The sequence below is a fragment of the Uloborus diversus genome, chromosome 7 (assembly GCF_026930045.1).
Source record: "Uloborus diversus isolate 005 chromosome 7, Udiv.v.3.1, whole genome shotgun sequence".
Lineage (NCBI taxonomy): Eukaryota > Metazoa > Arthropoda > Arachnida > Araneae > Uloboridae > Uloborus > Uloborus diversus.
In genome coordinates, this window is record NC_072737.1 from 154,272,949 (window position 1) to 154,292,308 (window position 19,360).

At 34.3% G+C, this 19,360-nt stretch overlaps 1 protein-coding gene across 1 annotated transcript; it reads left to right on the forward strand.

The window, feature by feature from the left end:
* Window positions 1–2,358: 2,358 nt before the first annotated feature.
* On the forward strand, window positions 2,359–7,298 carry LOC129226953 (dnaJ homolog subfamily C member 24-like). Its single transcript, XM_054861582.1, has 2 exons — window positions 2,359–2,458; window positions 6,877–7,298. The coding sequence occupies exons 1-2, from the start codon at window positions 2,359–2,361 to the stop codon at window positions 7,296–7,298; spliced, it is 522 nt and encodes a 173-aa protein (XP_054717557.1).
* The last annotated feature ends 12,062 nt before the right edge of the window (window positions 7,299–19,360 follow it).

The following is a 19,360-nucleotide window of genomic DNA, read 5'->3' on the forward strand; positions in this document are numbered from 1 at the left end:
TTTTTTTTTCTGGTTACCGTTTCATATTTAAATGAGTAAAATAACAGTGAGATAAATTTAACATGTAATAAGATTTACAGAAAATTGAAATGCAACAAAATTTAAATTTAGCATCTGATTGTTTTCTTTTGCATTAAAACTCAGGGTGTCTACCCATCTGGAAAACATCTAAAACCTGGAAATGTCAGGGAAATTTTTTGTACTGTAAATGTCCGGGAGAAGTTTTGTATGCAGAAAACCTGGAATTTTTTAAAAATTATAACAGGATTCAAAAGATTTGTTTCCTTTTTCACAGTTTAGGAAAATTAATTTGGTCATAAATAAAAGAAAATATTTCTTTTCTTAAACCAGTTTTTCAACCCTACCTTTTGTTCTTTAGTTTTGCACATTCGAGATTTCCTTGGGGGTTGAGAAGTTTACACCCCCTAATAATGGTAGTTAGGTTGCTTCTGAAACTACCAATAAAAAACTGTTTAGTTTTCTCATACCAGTTATAGACAAGCTATTCATAGTAACTATGATAAGGGGGTAAACTACTTTATAGATTACTAGTGGTACCCCCACGACTTTGCCCATAGTTGAAAATTAAAAGGTCATTCGGTTTGCCTGTATATTTAGAAATAATGGATGACGAATTTCTCGCCAATTGGCTATGTTCATTCATCTCCCATTCCACGTCATGATAATTTTGTAATTTACTTGTCCATCTTATGATAATTTTGCTCCGGAAAGTGTTCTTAAAATTGAAATAGAAAAAGAACAAAATCCAATTTTCGAAAAATCCCTTCGAGGTGCACACTTCCATGCTACAAACTAACTTTGTGCCAAATTTCATGAAAATCGGCCGAGCGGTCTAGGTGCTATGCGCATCACAGACATCCAGACAGAGAGACTTTGAGCTTTATTATTAGTAAAGATTGTTAAATTTCAGTATTAGTTAGGTGTTTGTGTAGTTCTTTATCTCTGAGAGATGTGTTTATTTAATTTATGTTTAACTGCTTTGAAACAATTCCTCTCTAATTAGAGCCAAACAAACTAAAAAGGTCTGCAAAAAAAAAATCCCCTGAAATTTTGTTTGATTTGGGGAGTAGAGAGCTCAGCTGTGGTACAAAGGGCTTTAGACATTTTGCCACTCTTAAAAGTCTTTGTTCAAAAGGCAGAGGCTGCAAAAATATTGAACTGAATACAAATACCTTGACACAGTAAAATCAACGTTAAGTGCAGTGAAATTTTGGAAGCAAAATTAGGATTATTTTTTTCGGTGGCATCGGAATTGCAAGGTTTTTAATATGATTCCAGGATGGTAAACTAATGGCCCCTTTCCATTCGGGCCATTATTTTTGAACTGAATACAAATACTTACGACACAGTAAAATCTATGTTAAGTGCAGTGAAATTTCGGAAGCAAAATTAGGTTTATTTTTTTTCGGTGGCATCAGAATTGCAAGGTTTTTAATATGATTCCAGGCTTGTAAACTAATGGACCCTTTCCTGTGTGAAAAGATGTATTTGATGTTTAACAATTTAATGAAGTAACTTTTTAAACATTCTCAAAGTTTCCCAAAAACAAAATCTTAAACAATTTACCAAAACATTAAGCTTAAGTTAGGGATGGATGGATGTAATAGTTTGAAATATATCGTAACGTGTATAAAATGTCACATAAACACAGCCATCCATTAAAAAAATTTACGAAAGTAGATAAACTAACCTCTAAAAAAGCCCCTGGAACAATTTTGTTTGGGGTATGGAAAACCTGGAAAAGGTTGAAAAATTTTTTTGAGTAGACACCCTGAAAATTACTTTGAATATGATATGATTAAGTGTCAGTTCGAATTTTTTTACTATGGCACTATCTTTCATTCATCGGTAAAGAACATTTTTATTTGTTTTTCAATTGTCAAATATTTAAATTTGTTTACTATTTCATTGCAGAATATTGAAGTATTTGACTGAACTGAATATTCAGTTTGTCTGACGAATAGGCAGTATACTGAATAACAACAAAATAATCGTTGCATCCTTAGACTTGTACATTTCATCTTTTCTTGTGTAATACCTTTTCCTCTGTTCCAAGATCTTAATGTTTCAGGAAAATTTATGCTTCTTTACAACATGTCCTCTAATCAGTTTATATTGTGTTTAGGCTGTAGTTGCTGATTTTTGTGTATATTTTCGCCATTCAGGAATGCCAGCTGTGCCAAATCACCCATGGGGTGGGTGCCAGTCTGCTGCAGAAGGCCGCCAAATAAAATTTTTAAGTTCAAACAATTTGGTGCGAAACAACTATGGAATTACCATGGATACTGCGAAACTCATTTATAATCAAAGGCTACTGCCGGTTATCTCTTATACCTCATGCATCTGGGGGCACAGCTTAAAAAAGAAAATAAATCGCAAAGAAATCAGAAAACTGCAGAGAAGAGTCCTTTTGAGAATCGTCCAAACTTACTGAACGGTGAGTTACGAAGCCATTTTTGCTCTGGCCGGTGCGCCTCCTTTGGACATAGTCATTTGCAACACAATGCTTGCTCGAGATGCTTATCTCCGCTCCGTTCGGGATATTGTGAGCATTAAGTGTAGTGAAATTTAGACTTACTACACTGCTAGTAGAAGTGAATTTGCAAAGAAAATGTCCACAGCCTAAAGTTGGAGAAAAAGAAAAACACGTGAAGCATTTTTCCTCATGGAAAATCTGTATTTATTATCCTCAAAGGATTTCTTAAGTTGACGAACAACATCTTCATTGATATTTAAAAAACATTTAGAAAAATAGACAAATATTAGCCGCTAATATACAACGAAACATTAATTTTACGAACATGCTGATTCCAAGGAATATAAGGCATTACCGTAATACACAAAAATAGGCCTAAAGGCGTTTTATAACTTTAAAATTGACATCACGTTGTATTACGCCCTGCCAGGAGTAAAGAGCACTGGCAGACATCACGAAATCACGTACAACACTTGTGGCTATGTGAGGTGAGAGAGAGAGCGAAAAAGATCGCTCGAAGTATTTAAAGGTCTTCACATGGCTTTCAAATTAAGGATATGCAAAATACAAGATGTGTTGCCAATGCAAGAAAGTTAAAGATATGTTGCCAATCAAAAAGTAACTCAATCAAAAAAACTTCTCACGGTTATAAGATACAATGAACTGGTGACTCGGTTCACCCAAAAGTTCATTCACTTGACTGAGTTATTGCAACCGATCACACAAATGACGTCACAACGTGATGCAATGTTTACATCGAAAAAGGATTGATACTGCATGATGCAAAAACGTATTTTTAATGATTTTTTTTTTCAAATTAAGTGATTCTTTCACTTTTTGTGAAAGTTTAAATTAAAAATCTAACAGTTCACTTAAATGGTACTCTCTCTCCCTCCGATCTTCCTCATCTCTCTAAAAGAGTTCCTATTTCACTTGTAGATTTCAATGCCACTAATTTGAACAACTATGATTTTGTTTGCTTCACAGACGGCAGTAAGATCAATGAGAGAGTCGGACTAGCATTTGTTTTGTATCAGCATGAGATTGAGTTCTCCATTCATCAGTTCCGTATCAGTGACAACTGTTCCGTTTTCCAAGCCGAGCTCTTGTGCTTAAATCTCGCAGTGAAACACGTCTCGAATTTTCTTGGAGCTAAAGTACTGATTTGCAGTGACTCTCTTTCCTCTCTTTTTTCTCTTTTGAATGTCAGAAGTTTTGAAAAGTTCAATGTGGAAGTTCAAAGCATTATAAGCAATATTAATTCACACGATATTTGTGTCGATTTTACCCATGTGCGAGGCCACTCAGGAATTCGAGGAAATGAAAGAGCTGATGCTTTAGCAAAAGAGGCTACTCGTTTACCTTTTTCCTTAGATGTACCTAATCCTCCCTTGTTCTGGAAACTGTTCTGCTCTAAGAAAGCCACTAAGGATTGGAATTCAGAGTATCTGTCTTCAAATAAGGGAAAATGGACCAAGCGCTTCCTTCCCACTATTTTTTTTAGATTGAAACGGCAACATCTCAAAACTGATTTTTTTGTCACTCAGTTTCTTACTGGGCATGGTAATTTCAAAGAGTACTTGTATAAATTTAATATTTCTACTAGTAACGTGTGTGATTGTGGACAGGATATTGAAAATCCAGAACACTTGTTGTTTCGTTGCAATCGTTTTAACCCCCAGAGAGAAATTCTTATGCGGGAGCTGAGGAAGTTGTCCGTTTCTAGGCCTCTTGTTCCTTCTGCTCTGGTTCAGATTGTCGAGACTTTTTCTCTTTTTAAACGTTTTATTTATTCAGTTGTTTGACCTTTTTGTATGTGTGTGTGTGTGTTTTTTATTCTTCTCTATTCGTTGTTAATTGTTTGTATGTTGTGCTCATTTTATTTTGTGTATTTTGTACTGTTGTGCCTCTTACCTTCGGACCCTATGTGATACTGTGTGGTGCATAGGGAGTTTCTTTTTGTGTCTAATAAAAAAAAAAACAATTTGGTAAAACTTGAACCAAAAAGTGTTAAGTTCTCTTTAGGCACATAGCTACCTACTTATAAGCTGTTTTTTTTTTTTTAAAATCTTTTTACAATTCTGTCCCTTTTTTGAAAGCATTTTGAATTTCAGTCACATTCCCTTTTGCACAATTCCTGTGTAATTTCATCAGTTGGATATCAATGTGTTTGCATTTACCATTATTTTAAACCTTTCTTATGTTTTATTTTCGGCAGTAGCTGATTTGTAAACTGGTAATTTTACTATGCCCACTTGAAAGAAAACTGCTCCAAAAAAAAGGGGGGCATTTCACGGTATATGTGACATAGGGGTGTCCGTAATAAAACTTGTTAAAAGGTTAAAATTTTTATATATATTGAAAAAGCACATTTCAAAGGACATGCATGTCATATTTTTTTCTTTATTTACTTCATTAAATCCATGTAATCGCAACCAAAACATCAAAAATACAACTTTCATCGTTACGGACTCTACATTGAATTTTTCTTCAATAGTGACTTGAACTGAATTTCAAGCCAAAACTGGTGCTTGGGAAAAATAAAGTAAAGGATTACCTCTAATACATATAATAATTTTAATCAAAAAGTGCATTCATTAAAAAATTATAAGTTGTGAAAATGGTGATTGTAGAGTCCGTAACAACAATTAGAATAAAAATTTTGTTAAAATTTTTATTTATGCATTTTATATCACTAAATCGAATATTTTCCAATTTCACGTATGTTGTTACATTATTCAAAAAAAAAGTTTTTTAAAAATTTAAATTTGGTATTTTTCATTAATTTTCTAAATTTGGTTATGGACTCAACAAAACGTTACGAACTCTGCATTTGGCAACTGTTTCAATACCGCTCTTTCTTTACCAAAATGCTTGACCAGCCTGCACAGGAAAAAAAGGAATAAAAGTAGTCCTTTAAAGGGGATTACAACTTATACTTAAAAAAAACTTAGACTTTCAGAAGAATTTTGACTGCACAAGTTTAGGGGGAGTCAGGGCACATTGGTCTGGCTCTCTACTTGTCTTCTTTTTTTTAATCTCATCATAAAATTCAATTAGTAGTTTTATTTTCTACCTCGAGTTACATTAAATATTTTTCATCATCTTAAAAATGTTTTCAATTCATTACATTTTCCCCCATTAATATTTTAAGAGAACTTTGTGAAGTGAACCAACCTGCCACGGTCCCAGGGTCCCCACATTACAAAAACAATTTCTATTACAATTTTAATGTTGAATATTATCCAACATTTGTACCAAACAATTGTTTTGTGATTAGAATCAAAAACCAAAGTTTAAAGATCAATATAATTAAAATTGACCAACATGTACTGTTACATTTTCAAGAATTAGCACAATTTGTTTTTAGCAACTTCACTATTGCTAATACTGGAGAATTGCTTTTTTAATTGTTCTAAAAGGTTTTGTGGATTTTCTAACGACAACGACTTTTTGACCTGATGCGTTCACACATTACACTCCAGGCTCCTTCGTACCTACCACTATATGTGGTTTAACCGGTTGGATGGGGCACTGAAGACAACTCGGATTTCTTTTTTTTCAGACCAGGCACCGAGCAATCCCTTGTCCAGCACCCCAGAAGTATTGATTTGGAATGAGAACTAGGAGGACTTAGTGACCACAACATATTTAACATGCCTCAGACATTAGTAACTAACATGGAGGACCTTCAACTGGCTGGTATTAAACCCTAAACCCTCTCATTACGAGTCTGACGCTTTACCCATCAGGTCACCACAGCCTCTTTGACCTGATATCATAATGTGATTTTGTTTGTAAACTGCAGCTTGTTTTTAAATTGACTGTTAAAACTATTTAATATGTTTTGTTGTTTTGCTACCCATGTACAAAATTTCCTTCAGAGGGACATCTCTGTCAGGTGAGGTATATCAGACTGCAAAAGAGACGTAAGAGAAAAGCAATAGCACATGTACAATATTTAATCAACTTCAAAGGATAACAGTTTAATTTTGATTCACTTCTGAGCATTTTGGGTCCTGTTATCTAATTTGTGATTGAACCATGTCAGGAACACCATTTGTTTGTAACCCCTGTATTGAAATTCAATTCACATTTTAATTAATTTTAAGTTTTACGATTCTGATTGTGTTTTCCCTCCTAGTAATGTGCATGCTAGGCATTTTCGTTCAATGATTATCGTTTCGTTCCCTAAATGGTAAATTTTACCAACTTAATCACGTTATTTTCCTCTAATTTCATGTAATGTGTGTATTTTATTATGGTCTTATTACGAGAAGCAAATGTTTTTACATAAAGGCTGAATTGTATATAAGTTACATATTTTATGTTATGCCAATTGAAAACAGTCATTAAGAATTTTTTTTCTTTGCTTTTAGGAATGTCTGATTATTATACTATTCTTGGTTGTTCTGCTTCATCAACATATGAAGAGCTAAAGCAGAATTATTTCAAACTCATCCGCCTACATCATCCTGACAAAAATGGCAATAAAGAGTTGTTCTGCCTTCTGGATGAAGCTTGGAAAGTTCTTGGTAATGCAGAGAGTCGCAAGATGTATGATGCTGAATTAAGAGCTAAGGAAATAAGATTTAGTCACGCGATTGATCAAGAACTTAATCTTTCGGATCTCACTTGGAATTCTGAATCTAGACTGTATGAAAAACTATGTAGATGTGGTGGTAAATACATCTTGCTGGAAACAGATGTATCTCCAGATATTATATTAATTGATTGTGATAACTGCTCTTTGAGCATTGAAGTTGACTGTGATAATTCCGTGAATAAAATTTCTAGCTGATAAATTTACTTTTTGATTAAGCCTAATTTTCTTCGAGTCATTTTACCAGACCTTTTTTTTGTAGTACAGTGGAGTGCCGGTTATCTTGAATGTCCAATTAATTGAATCTACCAAAAATGCCATTTTCTCCACTTTTTCCAAGAATAATTTATTTGTATACTTCTGTTTGAAATTATTTAAAAACTTATACATTCAAAAAATGTCTCTAAGCACTTCATAAGATGTGCTTGTATATCTGCTATTCTTAAACTTGGAAAAAGTGAAAGGAAGTTACCTGAAGTAGAATTTTTTTAAATTGTTCAATCATCCATATTTTCCGTTAATCTGAATAGTCAATACTCGATTTTACGCATTTTTCCAAGTGAAAAAGAAAAGTTTTGTGCCTTAAATGTAAATTAAAATTTTATGCGTGTGCTTTGGAGGAGTCATCCAGCCTTGCATTCGACGAAACTCACTGGTCGACCGGTGAGTAACCGGTTACTAACCGCAGCATTCTATGATCAACCGGTTATCGCACCAATTACCATTCTAAGCGTTGATTGGTTGATTGGAGCACGTGATCATTTGCTGTCACGTGATTAACTAACCGGTCACTACCGGTCTTGCTCGTCAAACGTAAGCCAAGACAATACTTGCTGGTTGAAAACCTTTAAATATAAGCTGCTGTCAGTAACACTTTTTTTTTTGCTTTGTATATGTGTAGATAAAATAATTTGATACTATGTAAAGCAAAAACATCTTCTGTATAAAATATAAGGTTTGTTGGTATAGTTAACTAACATTTATTGTACAGTTTTCTTAGGAAACTAATGTGGGTTAAATTCACTCTCTTGACATCTCTATACTGTATTTGCTTTAGAGTTTGTAAAAGTGTTTGGACTTATTGAAGTTGTGCTAAATTTCAGTTTAAGTGGAGGGAAGTGACTCTTCTACCACTACTTTGTTTCAGTTCTTAAGATTTAATTGCAGTACTTCCAATAAATCTACAAGAATGTTCTGAAATTTAGTAACTTTTAAATTCTAACCAAGTATGAACTTTGTTTTTAGTAGAATTGTGTGAAAAAAAATCATGTAGTAGTATTAGTTAACTTTGTTTTGCGTTTCCACACGTATTTAACTTTTGACTTGAAATTATTTATCCAAAGTTTTTGGCTTTTGGTGAAAACAAAAGTCAAAGGCTTTTGGTGAAAACTGAAGGAGAAAATTCTAATTCCTCAGAAGAATGTGAAAAAAATCTTTGGGGCATTTTACTTCATAGGTGTTTTGAACAAACTAAAAAAAAATTCTTTTAAGCCAAGATGAATGTTTCATTTTGAAAATAAAAATAAATCTATGTCTCATTCCAGAAAAGTATTTATTTTTTACAATGTTGGGAAACTTTGCTCTTAAGTTTAAAAATAAAAGTAAAAAACGTGTTGTGCCACAGAATTTTCCCCAAGAAATTCAAGGTTGCGAATCTCCTGCAAGGACCACATTTAAGGAAAATGTCTGGAAAAATAATCACCAGAATGTTAGATCCTGTTTGATCCACATTGAAAAGTACTGGTCCTTGTGAAAGTTAAAAATAAAAAAATATTTGCTCCCTGAAAACCAACATTTCTTATATAGCGAAAAGACCTTGTCATTTCAAAAATCTAATAATGGATAATCAGGTGTTTCCCCTTCTTTCTTCATCAGCCTAATTTACACCTTTTTGTAGCTACTTAATTTTACAAAGTTTATTGTTATTAAGTAAATTAATTTAAGAATTTGCAAATCGATGAACAGAAATAAAAAAACTTTTTGGTTTTGCAAAGGAGAATTGCAGCTAAAAGAAAATTAAAATTATTAAGAAAGCCCAATAAGCCATATTTGTTCGAAAGTTCTTGTCCTGCTATTATGCTGTAGTTGGTAAGTATTTTCCTAAGGGATTATTAGAAATTCTGATTCATATACTCGAGTTATAAGACTAATTTACTTTCAAATTTTTCTTCCCCATATCCTCTTTGATAATATATTTTTTATTTACTGATATTTGTATCCATATTTTTATGGAATATGAGACCTTTTTATCTTTTTGTTCATTTTTTTAAAACTTTATTTTTTGGAACTAGCCAAAAAAGTAGGCTAAAATATCAAAAAATCAGTTGCTGGGGATTATCCGAATATGCCGGGTGAGAAGTTAAAGCTGCTGGCAGTAGCATGAAATTTTCTTCTAGTCATATACCTGCAAATAAATGTGCACTAAACTAATTTTACTTATCAGTGGATTTGAATATCCTTTTGAATTCTAAATATTGTGTGTGTGTGTGTGGTTTTTTTTTTTTTTTTTGTAACAATATTTCTTTTCTAATTTGATCGAATTTTATGGTTTGTCAAAGTATTAAAAAAAGAAAGATCTAACCATAATCTCTTACTTCTAGTGAAAAACACATTGCAACTTTATTTTGTTGTCGAAAACGAAACTTTCTAAGATGATTTTTCCGATTTAATTTTTGTAAAATGCAACAGAATAAACCACCAAATAAGTACATTCTTGTAAAATGCAGGACAATTTCAAGTTTCTTCCAATGGTCTGTGTGTTAGTATTTTTATATTTTTAAGAGGTAGTGTGAGCATAGTTTTGCTTTTGAAGGGGGAATGTAAGCTATTAGACATTTGTCTCATGGTAGATTGGCCGAAAGTTTGTCAAATTGAGTCATTTGAAGGCACTAAAAAGTCGCTCGTCAAGTATGACGGGTGAAAATTGCTTCTCTTCTTCATTTTAACGAAGCACTTGCATGTTTGGTGATATTTTGATAATTGAAAATTTTGCCCTAACTCCAGCAGATTAACCCTAAACTTAGGTAGATAGCGTTCATAGTTGATCACTTTTACGTTTCTTTATTCTCCTGAAATGACACAGTATTACCAGTAAAACAGTTAAGTTGCCGGATCGAGTTCAGCCTTGACACAAAGCTTTTCCTTGCATTACCGAAACATATCAAATTATCATGCAGTGGCGCGAGTTTAATTGTTGAAACCCGTGGGTTACTCGATCATGGGCTATTATTTATATGAGGATTTGTAGTGATTTAAATATTTCATTAGTAAACCTGATTTTTTTTTTTCATTTATTATTTTGACCATCGATCGCAGGTAGCCATGGCTCATCAATAGCAGTAAGCTATTTACACATTTCCCCCCTCCTCTTTGAAAAGGCAATGACCCTGTAATATAGTCCTGGGGAAAAAGGTGGAGGAACGTTTTGTGATACGAGCGTAAGATAATAAAATGAAAAAGTGAGAGAACGCCTGTATTAAAATTTTAAAAACTAGAGGGACGATAGTGAGAAATTTCAAAAGTAGAGGTACTCCTCCTCCCTCGACCATATCATTGTGATAGCCCGAAAGAGTTTTAAAATCAAGTTGCGTAAAGCACAATAAAAAAAAGATTGCAGCAATTTGAACCTGTTTTGCAACTTCGAGGTCTAATTTTTCTGCCCATCTGCGAAAGCTTTTAGCCACGACGGTTAAAAGGGAAACATCGAATTCAAATTAAAAGTGAATTAGGGAATCATAAATCCGTCTTACTTCCCATCATATCCAACCAGCCGTCCAATTTGCAACAGACCGGTTCCTCAAAGATCAGCGAAGAAATTCGAGTAATAACAGGTAACAGTTCGTCAGCAATTATGAGCGATGCTGAACTGCAAATTAATGTTTCCTTTTGGCTTTGACGAAGGTTGCTCTCTCTCTCTCTCTCATTCCCCACTGTTTCTCAAGGACTTCAATTAGCGTTTTTATGCAGTCAGATAAAACTTTTAATGAGAATTACGTCCCACTCAAGTCAGGTCAATACGCAAGTAGACTATTTCTTTTACGTGGTTGTGTAATTAAAAATCTCAACTTTTTTTTTCATTATTATTTAATTTCGATTTTTAGTTGTTGCTTTAATATGGGAATGAAAAACAATTTTTCTTCGTATGAAAAATGAGCTTTCACTGTTTGTCAAGGATGAAGCTATAAAAAAAATGTTTTCGTATCGCTTGTAATGGATGTGGACATCCAACCACCTCCCCCTCGAGGACATGTTAAAAGCTATCCATAAATGTCACATTTTTTTTAAATATTCGCTTCCCCATTTGTTAGAAGGAATCACCCTCCCCCATTTCCCTCCTTGTCACACGTCCTGCTATACTGCATAATTATTGTTTTGAAAAAAATAATTTTATTTCAATCAAAATGTGTAATGTCGCATTTCTTGCTGCCTCCTTCCTCCCCTTCAAAGTGTGTCATCATTCGTGGACGACCCTTTCGGGATCGTCTCACCAGGGGTGCCCCCCTAAAGGAAAGGGCTCACACCCCTCAATATCGCAAAGACCCCCCCCCCCAAAAGCAAGAGCCCCCCAAAAATGGAAAAGATACCCCTCAAAGCAAACCCCCTAAAAATTTCCATGGCGCTACCTGCGCCATGATCCCCCCTCCCCCCCCCCCAGGAGGACACCCCTGCATCTCACGGGTAAATGAGCACGAAAGCACAATTTTATTGTATCATGAAAAACCACGATTTTATGGACAGGATAATTCGAAAGTGTTTCGTATCCTATGAACTCCCCTATGAAATCAATGCTACTTATCAATTCAGTTTGGAAATGATCAACTTTAAACCCTCCAACTTTGAACTGTTCAAGTTGCTTAACTTAATGATAATTATCCATTAACAAAGAAAAGTAAATAAATAAAGATATTTATGTTAAAGACTTTATGGTAGCTTTGCGAGCAGGGTCCGTGGCCTAGGTAAAATTCTTTCAGGGGGTCAAAGCATGAAAAGTTTGGAAAAACCATGTTCTTTCTAACGTCTCGAAACATAGCCTAAAAGTGTATTTTAGGCCTTGAATAAGGACCCCCCCCCCCCCCAACGTTTCTACATCCAACCTTAATTTGCGTTTTTTAATCTTCAATATCAAACAGTTTTTGGAGACATCTTCCAAGCTCCAACCCTTTTCCTAACGTTGCAACGAAGGCCTAAAATAGCTTTTGAAAAATTTCAGTTTAGAATAGATTCCGGGAGAAACTTTTGACCCACTTAAAATCACCAAAGAAAGTTTAAAATTGGCTTCAATTTTGAAAACCTTTGGGAGGGCACCAGAATCTTCTTTTCCACAACATTACCAAAACTTGCCTTACGATTTTTGACGTCGATATCAAAAATATCCATGGCAGCAGCCGGAAGCAAAATGTCAACATTTAACGAGTTAGGACCAATTTAAGGAGCAGTGAAATCAGTCTCTGATTTATAAATAACTGAACAAATTTCGAAAAATAAGAGACAATTGTTTGATCCTTAAAAAGTTTTTCTGTGTAAATTTAAGTGAATTAGTAACACTATTGTAGGTAAAAATACTTCAGTATTGCTGCCTCTCAATCCTAATTAATAAAATATTTTAATGATATCACTCATTCATAATTTTCTAGATTATCCCTAAAAAAAAAAATTAATTTGAATTTTGACATCTTGAATTCCAATTACGTTTTTCGCAATCACGAGTATGTGTATATGTAGGCGTGTGTGTTTGTGTCTGTGTGCTGGCATAAGTGTGTGGGTAATTGTGTGTATGAATGTGTGTATGTTTTTGTGTGTGTATGTGTAGGTATCTGTATGTATGCGTGTGTATATGTGTTTGTGTATGTATGCATTTGTGTGTGTGTGTGTTTGTGCGTGCGTGTGTGTGCGTGCGTGTGTGTAGGACATGGATGCAACTGGAGACTGCTTTCGCTATAAGAGCAGCATCGTGAGGACCCGGTCGACGGTGGTGCTGCAGAGGGTGCTAGTGGGAAAATAAAATGATAGCACGCCATAAACAGTCAAATGAAAGCAATAAGCAATCGTGATTGCTCAAAAAAAAAAACCCAGAATCACAAATAGGAGTGTAATTGGTATTTTATAGTAAGTAATAAGCAGTTATTAATATTCAGCAGAATTTATAATGAAGTCTCGTTAATTAACACTTTAATGAAAAAAATTTAATGAGGTAGTCTTTTTGAGGTTAGAACCTCTGCCTTCTCCAAAACAGACTCCTACCTATGCCACTAACCAGCATTCCAAAAGGATCAGTTTGCTTTGAAGTGAATTCGGGATTCTTAGATAGAAGGTAGCTTTATGCGATTGTTGGGGGAAGAGTTCTTCCAAAACCGGACGTGGTTGATTGATATCATAGCGCTCTGAAAACTCTGAAAATAAAATCATAAAAATATCGGTTTCAATTATAGAACAAAAGTATTCAAATGTAGCAGGGCAATTCCACGGGTTTGACGGTGAACGGGGACTGACATTTTTGAAGCAACAATTATGTAACATTCAAAGCAAAATATATATGGTTTTGCAAACGATCTTTTGCCCTGAAATATTGTACTTTTTAAGCTGAATTTAATGAATTGAATTTCCGAAATAGATTTTGGGTGATTTTTTTAAATATTTATTAAAAACATGGTAACTGACTGACATTTTAAAAATATATGTCAGTCAGTTACCATGCTTTTATAATTTTTCTTGAATCGTCCAAAATGTATTTTGGGAATTTAACTATACCATTGAATTCAGCTTAAAAAATACAATATTCCACGGGAAAATATTATTTTTACAATGTATATTTTGCGTTGAATATTACACAGTGCGTATTGTTTTGCTTCAAAAATGTCAGTCAGTTATCCGTAGAATTGCCAGGCAACTAATTTGGGAAGAAGCGAGAAACAGAATTGAGGTTTCTTTCTTCTTCAATTTTTGCTTTTTTTTTTTTTTTTTTTTTTTTCACTTTATAGAATCTCAACCAACAGCTACAAGTTGCACGGTTCTAATGGTAAATGTAACTTGTTTTACTGGTAGACTATTAATTTGTGCTCTATGTCAAACTTAGTGACAACATTTATTGTAACATAATCTCAGCCTTATTTTAATGCAATAAATCTCACTCCAGCAACTTCTGTAGCCTTCTGTTTTTGCTTAATTGTTGCCGCCTAGATTTCGTTCCGCCTGGTGGCAACGGTCATTACGGGCGTCAAACAAAAGCCGTCCATCTCATATCAGAATTAAATCCAGGTGTATAAGCATTAAAAAAAATCCCATTTCCCGTCATTAAGGGATTAAACCTCTGGCTGTTATAAGACTCGATGTGACCAGATTTAATTCATTAATGTATATGTTTATAAATATATTGTTTCTTTATTGTTCTTCAGCGCCGTGGCTTTTGTCCGAAACTATTGGCGAGTAACGGTAGATGTGACATTGTCAGAATTAGCCTGAAAGTTAAAGAAGTGACGGTTTGTGATCTACGTAGGATATTTTTTAATCCTTCACGGTAACTGAATAACCCAATTACCTCACTTCAAAAGTTCTGCAATTTTATAAAGAGATATTATAATAAAGAGAGAGAGAGGAAGAAAAGGTGCGGCAATATTTTGATATCTATCTCCGGCTAAAATGTACTGGGAGAACATTATGAATGTAATGGATTTATCACGATTGGAAACTAAGTATTTCTTATCTGGCGACATTTTACAAATGCATGGCAACCATAGTGTTTGCTGCCATGTTTAGTCAAATTTACAGAGAAACTATTTATCGTGACGTTACATTGTTTAGTCTTTTTCTGTTACTTTAAAACAAAGCAAGCCATTAAACACGGAGTAAAAGCTCCATTAAATGTAAAATAACTCATCGGTATAACTTTGATATACTCCCCCAAAAATTACGCGCCAAATCTGGCACTCTCTACGGACTTTCATCAAATAAATAAATTAAGCCATTTAAATATTGTGCCAAAAGAATAAAACGAGCCATTGAATAGCATTAGAAGTTCCATTAAAATGTAAAATAATCCGCCATCTTAAATCAATCAACATTAAAAGTTCCAAAAAATGTAAAATAAACCTTCAAATAAATATGCCATGTAATTCAAAAACAACAAAAGCCATTAGAAGGTAAAATGAAGAGCCAAACATGGCGGCGAAGTAAACGATGCTTTTCAGTTTTCACCAAGATAGAAATTAAACAAGTCGGGAAGCTCCGATGTATCTTAATTCTACAATCTCTCAAGTATATGAAGGTAAAACCTTTATAACTTATAACTCTTACTTTCATTTTACGAGTTGAACCGCTCTATTACTTGCGAACTCCCACTGGTATGCTAAATTAATTTTATCTTCCATTTTGAAGGTAATATCAGTTTAAATGAGAGGACATCTGCCACTAGCTTAGTTGTTGACTATTCCGGGCTGATGAATCCATAAAAAGGACGAAACTGCAGTCTAGGAATGTCGTAACCAAGCTGTAGATATACGCTTGTAGTACAAATTTGTCCAAAAGTGTTTTGCTTTTCTAAAAGTGCTAAGGAGGGTGAGACTTTTGTTGTCCAATGAGGCACCCCTTAACTTCATATCTAATTACCGAGGAACCACACGGAACGTTTAAGCATTTCATCAGTGTTTTGAAACGGTTGTCTCAACGTTGACAACCATTTTCGAACATTTATGGGGGGGGGGGGATGTAGATTATCAACGGGCAACTTAAATCTAAATGACCAAGCTGAAATGCTTCTTTTCCAGAAGTGTTGCTATTTTTGGAGACAAATCTTCTATTTGAAAAAAAAAGTAAATAATTTACACACAAAAAAAAAAAAAAAAAACCGCATGGATGGTTGAAAATCCTTAAGACAATGCTTATCAAGCACTTTTTAATGATGTTTATACACTGTTTTTATATTTTTCATGGCAAATTTTCTTAAATTATATATTTATTTATTTAATTGTAAAAAATGGTGCCGAAATCTCTAATCAGTTTATATCTAGATTTTGTGGAGTGAAAATTACATCTATGAGACATTGCAATGGGAATGACATTTTAGTGAAAAATTTTATTTTTCACGGAATAAAGAATACAAATTTTGCATAGTTAAAAATTGTAAATACCGTGCTAAAGAGTTATAAAAGCCCCCCCCCCCCCCCGAAAAAAACGTGTCGATAAGAGATAAAGCAAAAAAAATAGAAATATATATACAGAATGGAACACACATTTTCCCACTTTTGGAGAATCACCCACGTACTCAAAGTGTAAAATATTAAAACGGAAGAAACACAAATATATTTATACATTAGTGTCTGAAAGCCAGGAGTACAATTGCCCCTATAGAGACCCCCGCATGTGCGGATCCATGAGGTGGGTTGTATTTTGGATCATGAAAGCGACCAAAGATACCCTGAGACTGCGTTTTGCGAACATCAATTTTGACAAATCATCTAGGGAGAACGCCAGACCTCTTTTTTTGCTCGTGTGATCCCTCCTTTCAATATGGGGGTCATATTTTGAAAACGACCTCTTCCAAAACCGGACCTGGATCTTCTCTTGCCTCTTACGACAAACCTGATATGTACATGAAATTCACCGCCAGCTCAGTCATTTCCAGCCGAGGACTGCAGTTTCGTGCTCATTAGCACTCATAGGAAAGCGACAGAGCTGGAGATGGAAAACCTCTTAAGGAAGCCAAGAGTGCCAAACAAACTGGTAGCGGAGACAAGGTACTTAGTCCTCGATATAAATACAGTTGAAGTCAGTTGTGACTCTTGAATAGAATAGAAACTGGTAGCTAATATAGAATTAGCACAGACCAGACGAGTGACCGAAGCAATGGTTCGGTTCAACTCGAAGATCGAAAGCAAGGCAAAATTTCCGCCCAGTAGCAAAGGCTAAAGCAGAAATACATGAAATTCACCGCCAGCTCAGTCATTTCCAGCCGAGGACTGCAGTTTCGTGCTTATTAGCACTCATAGGAAAGCGACTGAGCTGGAGATGGAAAACCTTTTAAGGAAGCCAAGAGTGCCAAACAAACTGGTAGCTAATATAGAATTAGCACAGACCAGACGAGTGACCGAAGCAATGGTTCGGTTCAACTCGAAGACTGAAGGCAAGGCAAGGTATATTCAGTAAATTACCGCCCATTAGCAAGGACTAAAGCAGAAATACATGAAATTCACTGCCAGCTCAGTCATTTCCAGCCGAGTTGAGTGCTAATAAGCACGAAACTGCAGTCCTCGGCTGGAAATGACTGAGCTGGCGGTGAATTTCATGTATTTCTGCTTTAGCCCTTGCTAATGGGCGGTTATTTACTGAATAAACCTGATATATATTCTAATTGAATATGGTAGACGTGTTTTGTTTAAGAAATCTATTCTCTCTGAAAACAGATAATTTTGCATGTTTTATCAAAGATGAAACTATTTTCCCACTGAATAAAAGCCTACATTTTCGAAACCAGTTAGAAATATGTAAACTTCGCATGAAATAGCATAGAAGCAAATTTCTTTCAATAACACAGCTGCCAGAAACTTATTTTGAAATCTCAACTCAACTAGCAGAATTTTAATAGGTTTACTCATTTTCAAACATAAATTTTCAAGCAACATGTTTATTGCATGTCAAAACTTTTTTTTCTCTCCCCCAGTTCAAAGAGAAAGTAATGATGGAATTACGTATTTTCCTTAGGACGCCGATGATATCCAATTGTGTCGTCTGAATAAACAGTTGTGTTTTGATGACGGGTTCTATATTCTTAGTGAAGGTTATTTTTCTTTCTTTGTTTAACATTTACTTTAAATTTGGGGGAAGGAGGTTTTTAAGCAAGAGCAATAATTGTCCCCTTCATATTTTTTGCTTCGTTTCAATTCCGAGAATTTTCCAGGCAATTAAATAGATAGCAGATAAGCGAGATTTTGATATGCAAAATTCAACTGATTTTGGGTGAATTTTATTTATTGAAGATAATTTGTTTTTGCACTGGGGTTATGGAGAATGTTATGACATAACAAATTTCTGAAAAGCATTTTTGTGAAGTATTTTTTATATAATTTCATTTTTCTCTTCTTCGCATTTCAAATTTATTTTCCAGTTTTTAATTCAAGAGAAATGAATAAATAAAGTGTGCAAAAGAGGTAGATTTATCTCGTTGAGATTATCAGTTGTGTGTTTTGGTTTTAGTGTTTTTACCAATACTCTAACGCAGAAATATACAAAGGAAAAGCAAGAAAAATGAACGTATGTTAATGATAAGTGATTATCAATTGGCTCTTTACTATAAGGATTAAGGATTCTGTGTTTAAATGTATTTATTAGCAGTAGAACTAGTTAATTTTATCAGTGCCGGATCTGCGATTTTTCCGAATCAGGGCAAAAGCTTGAAAATGCTGCCCTTACCTATCTTCATTCAAGATTTTCTAACTAATTTCATTTTTAAAATACACAAATAGGGTGAATTCGCCGTCCCCTAGAATTTGCCGCCCGGGGCAAGTGTCCCGGCTTGCTCCCCCCTAGATCCGGCCCTGAGTTTTACTGCTTAGATGCTCAGAATAATTTTTTTTTGGCAGCTTCGGTCTATGGCTCTGTCCTGGTTCCTTCTTTTCCACGTTTCCATACAGTCATGTGATTCAAAACAAAACGCATTTTGGGTAAAGGATTTCTACGTGCATGACGCTCAGAACCAATGTACCTGTAACTAAAATTTCGTACTTGTGATTGTCACTGTAAAAAAAATTGTTTTATCTTACTGCATAAAATCGGTGGCAGCATAGCTGGTTTCGCTGCTCTGAAGTAACTTAACTGATACAACTGGTGTAAAGTATAACTGGTGTTACACCATGTTTTCTGCGTAAAGTTGTACCAGAATTTCTGTATACTTGCAGAGGAATTGCTTGGAAGGTCACACTTTAGCAAAAATTAAGCTTTCATCTGGCTTTCTTGAACGGATACTCATTTTTAATTGTAACTAGACTTATACTTCAAGTTAAGTTTTCGATGGTTAAAATTTTCCAGATATATTAACTGATAAAGAAATAATTTCTTTCTGTATTGATTAAGGATTTAAAAAAAATCAAGCTAGAAATCCCTAGTTTTTTTGTCATCTTCACAATTTTTGCTTTCAATCTTTCGTTCCTTACACAATATTTATCAAGTTCATGCTTTTCCACAACCAATGTACACCAATTATTTATTTATTTTAATATACAAACAATACGTTTTTATTGCACTTCGAGTTAAAATAACCTGAGTGTGTGCGA